This window comes from Erpetoichthys calabaricus, chromosome 4 (assembly GCF_900747795.2).
Source record: "Erpetoichthys calabaricus chromosome 4, fErpCal1.3, whole genome shotgun sequence".
Taxonomy (NCBI): domain Eukaryota; kingdom Metazoa; phylum Chordata; class Cladistia; order Polypteriformes; family Polypteridae; genus Erpetoichthys; species Erpetoichthys calabaricus.
In genome coordinates, this window is record NC_041397.2 from 314,328,647 (window position 1) to 314,345,542 (window position 16,896).

At 41.6% G+C, this 16,896-nt stretch overlaps 1 gene segment (V, D, J or C); it reads left to right on the forward strand.

The window, feature by feature from the left end:
- Positions 1-5,199: 5,199 nt before the first annotated feature.
- LOC127527606 (Ig kappa chain V region 120-like) lies at positions 5,200-15,560 on the forward strand. The segment is given in 5 exon segments: positions 5,200-5,258; positions 14,564-14,905; positions 15,182-15,211; positions 15,327-15,379; positions 15,474-15,560. Coding segments are annotated over 5 exon segments (549 nt in total).
- Positions 15,561-16,896: the final 1,336 nt, after the last annotated feature.

The window sequence follows — 16,896 nt, forward strand, 5'->3', positions numbered from 1 at the left end:
TACTTGGTTAACTTGTGGAGGGTGTATCCTGTAGCAAAGCCCTAACTTTTTTCGTGAAAGCCCGTTTCAGTCAATAAGTCTTATGTGTGTGTTTATGTATGTGTGTATGTATATGTAGATATGTGTATATGTAGATATGTATATAAATGTTTATGTGTGTGTGTATATTATATATATAATATATATATATATATATATATATATATATATATATATATATATATATATATATATATATATATATATAAAAGACAGCAACACTTATTACAATGACAACACAATTACATTGACAATCATGTTACGTTATTTTTAAAATGTTTCCTTTTTTTTCATAACCTCTTTAACACAGTACTTCTCCGCTGCGAAGCGCGGGTATTTTGTTAGTATATATATATATATATATATATATATATATATATATATATATATATATATATATATATATATACACACATATACACACATACATGCAGTTTCAATAACATAGAAATCAATATAAATATTAACATCATTATCATATGAGAATATGAAGTAATATATAAGAAGCACATTTCATATAAATATAAATTATTAAACAGTAAAATCTTCTTCTGTAATTTGCTACCGTGGCAATTTGTGTGTCTGTCCAGGATTTTAAATCACCTGTAGCTCGCAAACCGTTGCACCTATACACTTGAAATCTGGTATACATATAGTACGTCACGTCTACTATCCGCTTTATGGGTGATGATTGTTTTACTCTTTTAATCTTTATTTTATTTTATTGTAGAATCAACTCCTATCTGCGCACACCAGGGCGGCCGTGGGCGGATGCGTATGGTGTATTCACTCCATGTTATCGTGCATTGCGCTGTCACTGGTATTTTGATAAAAGAATTTTTACAACATATAAGAAGCGTATAAATTATTAAACAGTAAAACATTAACATTTAAGAAGTAAAGTAACATTAAGTACTACTGCAGTGCCTTCGGGTATACCTCATTTTTTGTTTGTCCATTACATGCTTAAATGTATACATTTTTTGGTGTACCTACCTGAGAACACGCGACATATAACCGAGCGTGGGAGAAGCATGGATTTTAAACACGCGTTGAGCTCATCTGCTGGTCTCCCTCGTGGAATAACTGGTAATGTTTGACTAAAATGTACAGCGAGTAAAACGACATTACCTCCTATTTTTTTTTTTACGATCTCTGAGATGTTGCTTTTTTCGGTTCAAGGCTTCATAAGCTCTTTTATGTTGTATGGTGAACTTATCCCAAACCATCATCTTTGAATGTTGCAAGACTTTTGCCTTGTATGTAGATCGGGGTAATTACATTCATTGCATTCCTAGTCTGAATCACAATCTGATTGTATGGGTGGTTACCTGGCACTGTAGGGTTGACACCCGTCCTTTAAAATACGGAATCGTGCCGTATTTGAGAATGAAATTGCGCGTCCCATTTTGAATCAATACGGGACGGGATTTGTCCCGTATTTTTTTTTATCATTTTTTTTAAAGCAGCGTCTCATGCAAATCATCCCACACGCATTTTATGAAGATGCCTCCTTTCCTACTTTTGATTGGGTAATACTTCATGTCATCGTTAGTTTGATTGGTCTTTTTAACTGTCCAGTGAGGAGGGCGTGTCTTTTAAGTAGAGTCTGCAAACTGTTGGCACTGAGATGTGGCGTCAGCGCCAGAGTTAAAGCCCCTAACGTTGCGGTCCGCAAGTCGGCTAACATCCGCCATGTGCCGTCTTTCAGTTGCGAGAAGCAGATCATAGAATGGTTGAAACTGTTGCCCCTAACGTTGCGCCACGGCGTGTGGTTCGTTTATACCTCGTGTCTTCTCATTAAACTTTTATCTCGCGAATATGTTATTGCAATCCGCAGCGGGAGCGTTTCTATAAACTTAATTTAAACTTACGTTTTATATCGTGCTTTGTTTCCCTTATGAACATGCTTGTATGCTTCACTCGCTCCCTTCTCAATTGTTTAATGAATTTTTTGCTCTTCGCTGTTTGCGGCTCTTCCTTGATTTCCCCCTACTTCGTTCTTTTATCTCGCGAATATGTTATTGCAATCCTTAACGGGAGCGTTTCAATAAACTGATTGAAAATAGTTTTGCATTTACCTTTTTAGTAAAAGGTGAGCTTTTAAGCCTGAGAAATCACCACATAAATGCACACGTTTAATTGCACGTGTTAATATGTATGCTTACACAGTATTAAAAGACAGTCAAAAATTAATGTCATTTACCTTCGTTCCCGCGTTTGACTCGTGCTGTAAATCTCTTCCTTGTTTTTAGTTCAAGTGATTACGTAGGAGGTGTGATGACGCGATACGTGACTCCGCCTCCTCCATTAGAGTATATGGACAAAAAACAGGTTCCAGTTATGACCATTGCACGTAGAATTTTGAAATGAAACCTGCTTAACTTTTGTAAGTAAGCTGTAAGGAATGAGCCTGCCAAATTTCAGCCTTCCACCTACACGGGAAGTTGGAGAATTAGTGATGAGTCAGTCAGTCAGTCAGTCAGTGAGTCAGTGAGGGCTTTGCCTTTTGTTAATTAGTATAAATATAGATTCATTAAGCCACCGACAAGTAGCCACCCATGGAAAGCACGCCGGAAGGGGCGTGGATTCACTAAGCCGCCGACAAGTAAGCCGCCCATGGCGCATGCAGGAAAGAGCCATGCCCACCAACTCTAAGATCATTGGATACGATGACAACTCGCAGAGCCACGCCCACCAACTCGGACGCAACGAATCTGAAAAAACGCCGTCATTTATATTCGTCTGGGCTACAGTACACATGCACCTCTGAGCCACATTGACTTTTTGGTTACGATGCACGACCGCGTGCACCATAGCAAACTGTTTTACACGCTACATACAGCAATTCGCATCCGCGACAAACATGCGTCTTCTTAGATGGTCCTGCAGGAACACAGAAGACGTTTCCCTGCCCACCAACACTCCCTTTTCCCCCGGCCCGCGTCTACCCTCGCTCTCTAGGCATTCACACTGCCTGCTCATGTGCCCAGATGCAAAATCTCACTGACCATCCAGTTAGTCCCTTTCGTCTGTGCTAGGAGTCCACATGCACCTCTGAAGCACGTTGACTTTTCATTATTCTTTTCGGTTTCGACACCCGGCCGCGTCCACCATTGAAAACCATGGGAAAGGAACAACGAAGCCCCGCCTGACGAAACTGTTGCTTTCAAACTTCGCAACATGGCTGTTGGCTTTGTTTGGCAGCATTGGGATAACTTTGGCGACGTGGTCACAAACTGCAACAACTCACCACACAAGGACGCCCTGTCTCTCGAGGCATTCACACTGCCAGAAGACAACCATGGGATACGCAGAAAATAGCCATGTCAGTCAACGCAGATCAGACACCCAGGCAAACAACACTGAATAATCAATAGCTGCAACTACTTTGACCGCCCCAACTCCTCACCTGAGTCGGTTTCGTCTCTGTTCTGTGTTTCTCAAACTCGGTCCTGGTGAACCCCTGTGGCTGCAGGGTTTTGTTTCAACCAGATTCCTAATCATTAATGCCGGTGAAACGCATCCGGTATAAGTCGGTTTTTCAAACGCAGCCATGTAGCAGATTAGTCTAGCTGGATGTAATAATCTGAGATGAATGCGCGCCCCTGCGCTGAGTGAAAAGCCAATATATATTGAGTCTACAAAACATTATCAGCAAGTCTTTGATAGGCTGCAACAAAATGATAAAAGAACGGGGGCATTTTTTTCACACAAGCTGAGTGGGTGGGTGTTAGTTAGTTAGTAAGTTAGTTATTCGAAGGATTTCAACATTTAATATGCACAAGCGGTAACACTGCAAAAGCAGCCCAAACCAGAAAAGACAGCTGGCAAAAAGTGGCCGACAAATGAAACGCGTGTGCATTGTACTTACTGAAAGCAGCGTTATGGATTTTGCAAATGTTCATTTTTTTCCCTCTGCTTAAAAAACATTTAAAAAGCGGCGTGATTATGCGGTGTATACTACGCCGCAGGTTGGTATGCAGCGTGTAAAACAGTTTGTTTGTCGCGGATAATTTGCTATCCACACAGGGAGGAACCGAGAAGTGAACCCACAATCTTCCACTGTCTCCTTACTGCAAAGCAGCAGCACTACTACAGCGCCACAAGGCAGTTAAAGAATGCACTGGGCCACATGTTCATTTTTTCCCCTGTTCTTAAAAGACATTAAAAAAGTGTTTCTCAACTGTAACTCCGGAACAACTCAGTACGCGAAAAGCGGCCAGAACCGCAAACAACAATGAAAAGTCTACGTGACTCACAGGTGCATGTCGACTGTGCAAAGACGAAAACGACTCAGGTGACGAGTTGGGGGTGGGCACATGAGCAGGCAGTGCATACTGAACGAGAAATCGGCAGACTAGCATGACGGATGGGGCGTAATGGGCGTCCTTCCCCTCTCATCCCATTTTCTTGGTGGTTTATTAAATTACGGATTTTTCAATTGTTAATTTTTTCCCTGTGCTTAAAAATCATTAAAAAAGCGGCCTGATTATGTGGCTTTTGGTACGCCGCGGGTTGGCTAGTTGTCAATAAAAGCCTTTGAAACGTATGAAATGCTTGTCATTCTACTTCAATGTCCTATAGAAATATCTGACATAAAGATTTAAAAACAATAAAGCAGCAAACTTTGTGAAAACTAACACTTGTGTCATTCTCAAAACTTTTAGCCATGACTGTATATACGAAGAGATATCTAGGCGGTTTATAGATCTAGATGTGGGAAGCACTTCCAGGTCAAGCAGGACCACCTCTAACGTCACCCAAGGACCCCAAGGGCACTGCCCAGTGGAACTATAATTTCCATTCAGCTTTGCAAGTGTCCCAGTGGGAGCTTCACTAAGGGGATGTGGCCGCCCAGCATCCTGGGGCAACACAAATCTTTAGGGTCTCCCAGTGTCCATCCATTACATTGGCCACCTAGCCGGGTACGGGAACAGTCCATCCTGAGTGAGATGTCAGCCCATGCTGCTCTTCTCTTACAGTAGGTAGTATAATAGAACTCTTATATTGCTAAACTCTAAAGGCAGGGCACCCCCCCGCGGTCTCTCTGTCTCTCTCAATCTGTGTGGTGTTACTTTGTTGTGCTTTACATTTGAGTCTTCCGGGTTGGGTGACTGTTTCTTCTTCTTTATTTCCTGCCTCACCATTTCTCTGCTTCTTTATTCTCCCCTTCTAGCTGATGGCTGACCACACCACCATGCAGCTGCTTACTTTTGGTGAGTGTTTTATATTTTGCACATTTATCCATTTGTGTAATTCTCTTTTTGTTTTAATGAACATCGGAGCTTTGATTTGCCTGATGACCTGTGTGATTGCTTGATTTTGTTCTTCAGTTTTCTTTATCAGCTTTATTTCAGTCTTTGAGGATCCTTAATTTATATTGTGAGGTAGTTTGAACTTTAAAAGGATGATATATAAATATAATATACTATTATTACTGCTGATTGATGGGACACTGATTTAGATTTGTAGCTCAATCCCAAAAACCGTTGGCTACAAGTTTCTACTCCAAGTGGTTGTATTTGTCAATTATTTTCATCCATCCATCCATTTTCCAACCCGCTGAATCTGAACACAGGGTCACGGGGGTCTGCTGGAGCCAATCCCAGCCATCACAGGGCACAAGGCAGGAACCAGTCCCGGGCAGGGTGCCAACCCACCGCAGGACACACACAAACACACCCACACACCAAGCACACACTAGGGCCAATGTAGAATCGCCAATCCACCTAACCAGCATGTCTTTGGACTGTGGAAGGAAACCGGAGCACCTGGAGGACAATTATTTTCAGAGCTTTGCAATTTCAAAGATTCATTAAGGTGTCATCCATGATAAGAACTTCTCCCTGGAGTGAGCACACAGTATTTCCCATCAGACAGCAGCACTGGCCTTCTCTGTTCTGCTATAATAATAATTATTATTGTGATTTACTTAGCAGACGCCTTCATCCAAGGCATGACACCCTGTGTAGTGGGCTACAGACTACAACCCTTGTAGTTTGGGACTGATCAGGATCAGAAATGAGAGATAAATCCTGGAGGCACAGACGCAAAAAAGGTTGGGGTCCAAAAACAAAAGTGGGTTTTTATTTATTGGTGCACATCAATAATCAGGTGGGCTTTTTACACGGTCCACACCGCAAATGACAGACAAAACACGAAGAATTGATATCCCAAAAATAAAAAGAGTGAAATTGTACACTATTTACAGGGAGTATGCCAAGTCCCCAGATAAAAAAGAAACAAGAACAATCAACGTATATACAGAAAAAATGGGCAGCCGTCTTTAATGAAAATACAGGCAGGAAGAAACTCCACCGATCCCCCCAAATAGTATAATCCAAAACAAGAATATTTAAAAAGAAAAAAAATCAGTGTATACACAAGAAGACAAAACATAATACACAGTGTGACAGATAGGGGGCGCTATCGCTCCCTTGAACCCTCAGATCAGACGCCAGACACCAGATAAAAGTCCAATAATTATTGTTATTGGTACAATACAGTGCACCAAGCACCCTCCACTCCACAATACTCATAAATCAATACAATCCTATTAACAATAATCAATCCTCCACTACCAGACGTGTTGTCACCCTTCCTCCCGACTCAGCTCGCCCGTCTGGGATCTCTCACAGTCCTTTATAGTCTTTGACCCGGAAGTGCTTCTGATCCCTCAGTCCATGAGACTTCCCAGCACTTCCGGGTCAGGTGAAAACTCTACTTCTTCATCCCGGAAGTACATCATTTCCTCTGTCACTGTGACTAAGACGTACTTCCGGGTTACAGGGAAAATAGCAGTCCCTGCTCGTTCCTGCAGCGTCCCCTGTAGGCCCCCATGGTATCCAGCAGGGCTGTGATGTAAAACTCCACTGTCCATGATGCCCTGCTGGAACTCAGGGCACCTCTATGTTGCAAGAAGTGCTCCACCTGGTGGCCGGGATGAACGGCCGGCCATATCCCACAACATAAATACCTCCACTAATAACTACATGGGGAGAAATTTATTTAAAGACAATATTTACACAAATAATGTATTTTAAAGGCTGAACTTCAGCAAACATTCACCACTACATCTTGGTTGGAAGAAAGAGAGAGACGACTCATGAAGCCTGGAAGTGCCTTTTGCCAACCAATCCAGGAGCTCCACGCCACCCTCTAACCAATCACGGTTAGACAGTGTGACTAATCACATCACATCCCATCTATTAAAATACAAGCGGCCTCGCAGGCACACATGGGCACGCTCGGGAATCGAGGGCCTTTTGCACTTTCCGAGTCCCTGTTGAAGGTTTGAGTATACCTCTCTCTTTCTCAACCTCTGTTTTAGGTTAACCTTCGGGGGTCCCTTTAATTTAACACGGTAAACCAAACTAAACACTGTGCATCTTGTTTCTTAATTCAGCACTGGATGCCCACAAGCTGCTAGCGTTAGAATTTGGTGCCATACAGGCTTTCATAGCAACATTACCACCGGGCTGCCAGTACCTTGCCCAGGGTTCCCACAGTCATGAAAATGCTGGAAAAGTTGTGGAAAATTTAATTTTCCAGACCTGGAAAAAAGTTTTGAAAAAGAATTTTTTTAATGCACAGAAAATAACGTCTAGGTTATGTTTTTTTTTTTTTAATAAATTAGCTTATCTTACAAACAGATTGTATCATTGCTGTTACTAATGCTATTTTACCTTCTTGTCTGAATTTAATTATAAGCAGTAGCTTAATGCCCACTCCAATATATTGGGTGAATGTGCTGTGGTTGTGGTTGTCAAGGGAATGCTGAATCAAAAGATAAAATAAATACTTGAAAATTAAACCAAAGCAACCTGCGATTTATCAATAATAAACAAAGAGACACCCAGTGACGTTCTAAAGTCGTGGCCAAAAGTTTTGAGAATGACCCAAGTGTTGGTTTTCACAAAGTTTGCTGCTTCAGTGTTTTTAGATCTTTGTGTCAGATGTTTCTGTAATTGACTGAAGTGGAATTACAAGCAGTTCAGAAGTTTCAAAGGCTTTTATTGACAATGACGTGAAGTTTATGTGCAGAGTCAGTATTTATAGTGCTGGCCCTTCTTTCTTGTTCAGTTCTCCCTGGCAGGCTGGCAATCCACTTCTGGGCCCAATCCTGACTGATGGCAGCTGCCCATTCTTGCATAATCGATGCTTGGAGTTTTTGTCAGAATTTGTAGGTTTTTGTTTGAGGATTGACCATAAGTTCTCAATGGGATTAAAGTCTGGGGAGTTTCCTGGCCATGGACCCTCAAATGTTGATATTATGTTCCCTGAGCCTCTTAGTTGTCACTTTGCCCTTATGGCCGGGTGCTCCATCATGCTGGATTGTTCACTGTTGGTCACCAAACTGTTCTTGGATGGTTGGCAGATGTTGCTCACGGTGGATGGCTGTGTTCTTAGGCCAAATTGTGAGTGAGAAGCAACCCCACATGACATGAATGGTCTCAGGATGTTTTACTGTTGGTGTGACACAGGACTGATGGTAGCGCCACTCACCTTTTCTTTTCTCCAGAAGCCCTAAACAATCAGAAAGGGGATTTATCAGAGACAATGACTTGACCCCAGCAACAGTCCTCAGAAGTTCAATCCCAGAATATCAGTCTGTCCCTGATGTTTTTCTTGGCTTCTTTGCTGCACTTCTTGGCACCCACCAGACCATCCTCCAAAAGTCTTTGCCTCACTCACACCTGCCTGCTGCCATTCCAGAGCAAGCTCTACACTGGCAGTGCCTAAGAACACAGCTATGAATGAAGAACGGAACCACAACATCCTCCAAGAGCAACTTCTCCCAACCATCCAAGAACATTTTGGTGACCAACAATGAACAATACAGCATGATGAACAACAACAACAACAACATTTATTTATATAGCACATTTTCATAGTGCTGTACATAATGAAGAGAAGAAAAATAAAAGACAAAATGAGAAATTAAAATAAGACAACATTAGTTAACATAGAAAAAGAGTAAGGTCCGATGGCCAGGGGGGACAAAAAAAACAAAAAAAAAACTCCAGACGGCTGGAGAAAAAAAAATAAAATCTGCAGGGGTACCAGACCACGAGACCACCCAGTCCCCTCTGGGCATTCTACCTAACAGAAATGAAATAGTCCTCTTTGTAGTTAGGGTTCTCACAGAGTCACTTGATGCTGATGGTCATACAGACTTCTGGCTTTTAATCCATCCATCATTGTTGGAACATTATGGTGCTTTGAGTAGGTGGTGGCTTGCGCCACCACCAAAAGGACACCGGAAATGGAAACAGAAGAGAGAGTAGGGGTTAGTACAGATTTTAGAGCCACCATGAATAGTATCAGGATTTAATTTACAGTGAAGTTATGAGAAGGCCATGTTACAGTAATGTGTTTTCAGTAGTTTTTTGAAGTGCTCCACTGTATTAGCCTGGCGAATTCCTACTGGCAGGCTATTCCAGATTTTAGGTGCATAACAGCAGAAGGCCACCCGCCTCACCACTTCTTTTAAGTTTTGCTCTTGAAATTCTAAGGAGACACTTAGTTGAGGATCTGAGGTTGCGATTTGGAATATAAGACGTCAGACATTCCGATATATAAGATGGAGTGAGATTATTTAAGGCTTTATAAACCATAAGCAGAATTTTAAAATCAATCCTGAATGACACAGGTAACCAGTGTAGTGACATCGAAACTGGAGAGATGTGCTCGGATTTTCTTTTCCTGGTTAGGATTCTAGCAGCTGCATTCTGCACTCGTTGCAAACGATTTATGTTTTTTTTGGGTAGTCCTGGGAGGATTGTGTTACAGTAATCTAGTCGACTGAATACAAATGCGTGAACTAATTTCTCAGCATCTTTCAATGATATAAGAGGTCTAACTTTTGCTATGTTTCTTAAGTGAAAAAATGCTAGTGATCTGATTAATATGCAATTTAAAATTTAGATTACAGTCAACGGTTACCCCTAAGCTTTTTACCTCCGTTTTGACTTTTAATCCTAATGCTTCCAGTTTATTTCTAATAGCCTCATTGTATCCATTATTGCCAATCACTAAGATTTTGGTTTTCTCTTTATTTAATTTGAGAAAGTTACTATTCATCCATTCTGAGATACAAATTAGACATTGTGTTAGTGAATCAAAAGAATGGGGGTTATCAGGTGCTATTGATAAATACAGCTGTGTGTCATCAGCATAGCTGTGGTAGCTCACATTGTGCCCTGAGATAATCTGACCTAATGGAAGCATGTAGATTGAGAAGAGCAGCGGACCCAGGATAGAGCCTTGTGGAACACCATATAGAATATCATGTGTCTTTGAAGTATAATTACCACAACTAACAAAGAATTTTCTCCCTGCCAGGTAGGATTCAAACCAATTTAAGACACTGCCAGAGAGGCCCACCCAATGACTAAGGCGATTTCTAAGAATATTGTGATCGATGGTGTCAAATGCGGCACTCAGATCTAAGAGGATGAGAACAGATAGATGGCCTCTGTCTGCATTTACACGCAAATCATTGACTACTTTAACGAGTGCAGTTTCTGTGCTGTGATTTGTTCTAAAACCTGACTGAAATTTATCAAGAATAGCAGGTTTATTGAGGTGCTCATTTAACTGCATAATGACTGCCTTCTCTAGAGTTTTACTTAAGAAAGGCAGGTTAGAGATGGGTCTAAAATTTTCAAGAGTCGAGGAGTCAAGATTATTTTTCTTAAGTTGGGGTTTAACTACCGCAGTCTTAAGACAGTCTGGGAAGACCCCCGTATCTAATGACGAATTTACTATGTCAAGAACATTATCAATAAGCACGTCCGATACTTCTTTGAAAAAATTTGTTGGTATTGGGTCAAGGGCACAGGTGGAGGGTTTCAGTTGAGAAATTATTTTATGTAAATCAGGTAAATCTATCTTAGTGAAAGAGTTTAGTTTGTTTATAATGGAATGCTGGGGTTTAGGAGGATCCTTAGTGTTGGGGAGATATACTATGTTATTTCTAATATCATTAATTTTTTGATTGAAAAATACAGCGATAGCCTCACAGGTTTTACTGGAAGTACTTAGGAGGCATTCCTTTGAGTTACCTGGTTTAACAGACGATCAATCGTCGAGAATAAGACTCTGGGATTACTAGCATTGTTATTTATAATCTTAGAGAAATAGCAGTGGCTCTCAAGACGGACTGCGTTATTGTATTCTGTTATTTTAACTTTTAATATTTCATAGTGGATAGTTAGTTTACTGCTGCCTCGCAGTTGGGAGACCTGGGGACCTGGGTTCACTTCCCGGGTCCTCCCTGCAGGGAGTTTGCATGTTCTCCCTGTGTCTAAGTGGGTTTCTTCCAGGTGCTCCGGTTTCCTCCCACAGTCCAAAGACATGCAGGTTAGGTGGATTGGCGATTCTAAATTGGCCCTAGTGTGTGCTTGGTGTGTGGGTGTGTTTGTTTGTGTCTTTTTGAGCTTCCGTTGCTAAGGCGAAGGTTCCTGCTGCTAGGGGGCGTGTCCCACAAATCACATCACATGATGCTCCTTATTCATCTTGGACAAACTGGTGAGGAAGGCAGGCTCTATTGTTGGCATGGAGCTGGACAGTTTAACATCTGTGGCAGAGCGACGGGCGCTCAGCAGGCTCCTATCAATTATGGAGAATCCACTGCATCCACTAAATAGTATCATCTCCAGACAGAAGAGCAGCTTCAGCGACAGACTGCTGTCACTGTCTTGCTCCACTGACAGGTACAAAGTTATTGTCTGTTTTTTACCTGCATTATTATCAATCTTTAATTTAATATTTTTTATTGTATCAGTATGCTGCTTCTGGAGAATGTGAATTTCCCCTTGGGATTAATAAAGTATCTATCTATCTATCTATCTATCTATCTATCTATCTATCTATCTATCTATCTATCTATCTATCTATCTATCTATCTATCTATCTATCTATCTATCTATCTATCTATCTATCTATCTATCTATCTATCTATCTATCTTTGTGGGCGTGTCCCAGAAATCACATCACATGATGCTTCTTATTCATCTTTGTGGATGACCCCGCTAAACACTTCTTTGACTTTCTAGTTAGTCTGAGCTTCAGGTAGGCAGGAGACTTTCTTTGTACAGTAATCCCTCCTCCATCGCGGGGGTTGCGTTCCAGAGCCACCCGCGACATAAGAAACTCCGCGAAGTAGAAACCATATGTTTATATGGTTATTTTTATATTGTCATGCTTGGGTCACAGATTTGCACAGAAACACAGGAGGTTGTAGAGAGACAGGAACATTATTCAAACCCTGCAAACAAACATTTGTCTCTTTTTCAACAGTTTAAACTGTGCTCCATGACAAGACAGAGATGACAGTTCCGTCTCACAATTAAAAGAATGCAAACATATCTTCCTCTTCAAAGGAGTGCGCGTCAGGAGCAGAGACTGTCAGAAAGAGAGAGGAAAGCAAACAAATCAATAGGGCTGTTTGGCTTTTAAGTATGCGAAGCACCGCCGGTACAAAGCTGTTGAAGGCGGCAGCTCACACCCCCTCCGTCAGGAGCAGAGAGAGAGAGAGAAACAAACAGTCAAAAATCAATACGTGCCCTTCGAGCTTTTAAGTATGCGAAGCACCGTGCAGCATGTCGTTTCAGGAAGCAGCTGCACAGAAGGGAGCAACGTGAAGATAATCTTTCAGCATTTTTAGACGAGCGTCCGTATCGTCTAGGTGTGCGAACAGCCCCCCTGCTCAATCCCCCTACGTCAGGATCAGAGACAGTCAGCGCAAAAGAGAGACGGAGAAAAGTACGTTGGATAGCTTCTCAGCCATCTGCCAATAGCGTCCCTTGTATGAAATCAACTGGGCAAACCAACTGAGGAAGCATGTACCAGAAATTAAAAGACCCATTGTCCGCAGAAATCCGCGAACCAGCAAAAAATCTGCGATATATATTTAAATATGCTTACATATAAAATCCGTGATAGAGTGAAGCCGCGAAAGGCGAAGCGCGATATAGCGAGGGATTACTGTATCTTCGAGAATGGACTTTGGTTTATGCTTTGACCATTGATGTTTTCCATCCATCCATCCATTTTCCAACCCACTGAATCTGAAAACAGGGTCACGGGGGTCTGCTGGAGCCAATCCCAGCCAACACCCGGCGCAAGGCAGGAACCAATCCTGGGCAGGACACACACACACACACACACACACACACACACACACACACACACACACACACACACACACACACGCACACCCACACACACACACACACACACACACAGACCAAGCACACTCCAGGGCCAATTTAGAATTGCCAATCCACCTAACCTGCATGTCTTTGCACTGGGGGTGGAAACTGAAGCACTGCAAACATGGGGAGAACATGCAGACTCCACACAGGGAGGGTCCGGGAAGTGTATCCAGGTCTCCTTACTACGAGACACCAGCGCTACCACTACGCCACCGTGCTGCCCCCCATTGGTGTTTTCATTCTCTACAAATATTTACGTTATGGACCTCGGCTAGTCTTGTGGTTTGTGTTTAGTCTTTTCTGTTCTTAAACTGTCCTCTATGTTAGCCTTGTACAGGAAAGGCTACCAGGTTTAAAGGGATGACCAGGAGAGGAAATGTAAATGAGCAGAAAGTCGAAACTAAAGATTGGTCCTATCAAATGTCAATACGTATCTTATCTAAATTCAAGAATCAAAGCAAAAGTTGTGAACTAGGAAATCTTAATAATGTAACTGACAAACACACTGATATCTGATGTGTTGCTTCGTGTTGTGGTGTGTTGATGTCAACCATGCCACTCTCTGTATCACATACCCTGGCAACCGTCATCACGTCATGACAGTGGCGACACAACAAGGCAGCACCCAGGAAAAAACAAAATGATGTTGAACATGATCATTTTTATGATAGCAATAAATGAAAACATCAGATTTAGCACTTCAAAAAAACCCAAATTGGGATGTAACCATTAATAAAAAGGCTTTTATCATTGTCATCTCATCTTCTTAAACCTCTTTTCCTGTTGAGGGCTGTGGTAAGGCTTAATCAAATATATAAAATATGCCAACTGTGAAGAGGAGACACTATAATGTCAAAGGGTTGTGGCACCACCATGGTGACCCCCATATAATTAGAGTATTTGTAACAAGTTGTGGAGGTGTCTTTTCAGATGACAGATTTCTAAATGGCCAAACGTTTGGTCATATGGGTTCCAGGCAGGAAGAAGTGGGTCTAAGAGGGCGGACAACAGAAGGGATGCCAGTGGTAGAATGGCCATCAATCTTCTGTTCTGCAGAAGGAGACATTAGACAACAGTGCAATCCCTGGTTTGGCAGGTAATTACCATCACTAGGACCCTTAAGGTGCTTCCCATGTGCACACGCGTGACACAACGTGCAGAATCAGAACACTTTGGGCCTGATGATTTCCACCTGCAGCAGGTCAGGTATTAGCAAATCATTACAATTTCAATCCAGTTTTATATCAACAAAAGAATATTGATGAAAATGTTAAGAAGAATTCGTGTTTGTCTTTTCCCAGGTATTCTGAGCTTCTGCCTTTACGCCTGGAGCTTCTCGTTGACGTCTCTCCCTGGTCACACCGTTTACCTGAACTGCTCAGGTGCCAACAGCAGTGTCGGCCCAGCGATGCTCTGGTACAGGCAGCTCCCCAGGCGGCCACCTCAACCCATACTGCAAACCTTCAGCCCTGACCGTGCACTCCACTTCCCATACTTTAATTTCGGAGGACATTTTCTCTCAATGAAGAATCACACTCTAGTCATCCAGAACGTCACACAAGAAGACACTGCGACTTATTACTGCTCACAGCTAGAGAGGGAGGTGTGCCGCTTCAGTGACGGGATCGAGCTGCGAGTGGATGGTCAGTTGGTTTTGATTTACTGTGTTCTTATCACTTTAATAATAATAATAATACATTTTATTTATACTTGTATAGAACCTTTCTCATGCTCAAGGCACTTTCTCCATAACTACCCAAGTGGGACACAGTCCCATCGAGTTAAACCATGGTGTAGTTGTGATGTCACTCACACGGCTTTCTTTATTCTTTTTTAGACATCATAATTCCATGTAGTGACAAAAAAAAATATCCAATATTTAATGTTTCTTATGCCTGATTTTGTTTTATCTCTTCAAGGCTCAACGGAAATGAGGGGGACACTTGAAGGTATGTAACACTTTGCAAATGTCTAAAAATCACATTTAAAATAGTTATAATAATAGCTGATGGCTAACCCTGTATCTTTTTTACTGACTTACTCTCAATACCTTGTAACCTGTAGGGTGTGCCATTGAGCCCCAAACCCCATATCCAATAACACAATCATGGCTTCAGGTAATGGAATTTCTTATCCAGCAAGCACTAAACACAATGAAACACAGCCAAAACCATACAAACGATAATCCGTTTTCTCTCCTTCCGCTTCCAGTTGAGTGTTGCCCGCTGCCTCCCGACTCTGACTCACCTACCTAAGGTCGAGCGGCCTCCTTTTATCTTGGAGTACTTCCTGTGCTAGGGCATAGCCTGATGGAAGCACTTCTGGGTCAAACAGAAGTCCCATAAAGTAAGGATGATTATTTCCGGCAGCTCCCCCTAGCACCTCCCACGAAACCCAAACTGTTGATCAAGTTGTGATCTTTCCTAAACTGAAATGGCAATCCCTCAGATTTTATTGACTCAGAGTGAGACAGAATATGTTTTTATGTAGAAGACCAGGAGATGTGCATAGGCAGTAGGCATAAGCTACAGTAAGGTTGGAACTGAATGTCAGTCTTATCTTTAAAACAAACTGGAAATTAAATTTAAAATTTAGTAATTAGAAATGAGAGCACAAGATCAAGAAAAAAACAGGAAGTCAAAAGGAACAAAAGGTTTTGAAAGATTTTATGAGTACCACTTGGGTACACTCTTCAAAATGATGGATATTTAATGTCACGTTATGGTTCTTTACTGGGTTGTGTGGTTTTTCATTTCATTTTATGATGAATTCTTTGCATAGGAAGTTAGATCTTTGTGCTCTGAAAAACGTCCTAATCTATAGTGTATGGTAGGCTACCTAGAAGGACATGAAAAGATTAAGAAAACCTGAACTGAGATTGTGTAATTGTATGCAGCAAGAGTCCTTTTAAAAACAGAAGTCAATTTGGTGTTTCACAGATCTGTTATCATCTGTTCATGGTTATTAACTTTACGGAGATTGTTATGGATTTAAATGAATAAGAGTTCTTTCTGGAACCTTCATTTGGATGGGGTTTTTTAAGGACCAAAAATGGTTCCCCTATGGCAGCGTTTCTCAACCTTTAAGTAACTGCGACCTGAGTTTTCATAACAGTTTTAATCGCGTCCCCCTCACGTTTTTTTGAAAGGAGCCCACTAATACCAGTTTGTTCCTTTTTAATTAATGATATATCGTAGATGCATATTTTATTATACCTACTTAACTTTTATCGACATTTATCTAACTCTATATTTATTTTTCTAGAATCAGAATGTAGTTTAAGTTAATTTGTTTTGGTTTCAATAGATGTATTTTTCATAATTTTGATTCTTGTTTACTTTTTTTCACATCTTCGCGCCCCCCTTTTTGTTACTTCACACCCCCCTAGGGGGGCCCGCCCCACAGATTGAGAACCACTGCCCTATGGCATCACTCTGGCACCTTGATTTTGAAGTCCTCTTCAGTTGTACAATGAACCCCATCTTAGTGAGGACATCTGGCTTCACTGGAAAGCATTACAGAAAGAGGCCGTACAGTGAGGAACATAAGTATTTGAACACCCTGCGATTTTGCCAGTTCTCCCACTTAGAAATCATGGAGGGGTCTGAAATTCACATTGTAGGTGCATTCCCAC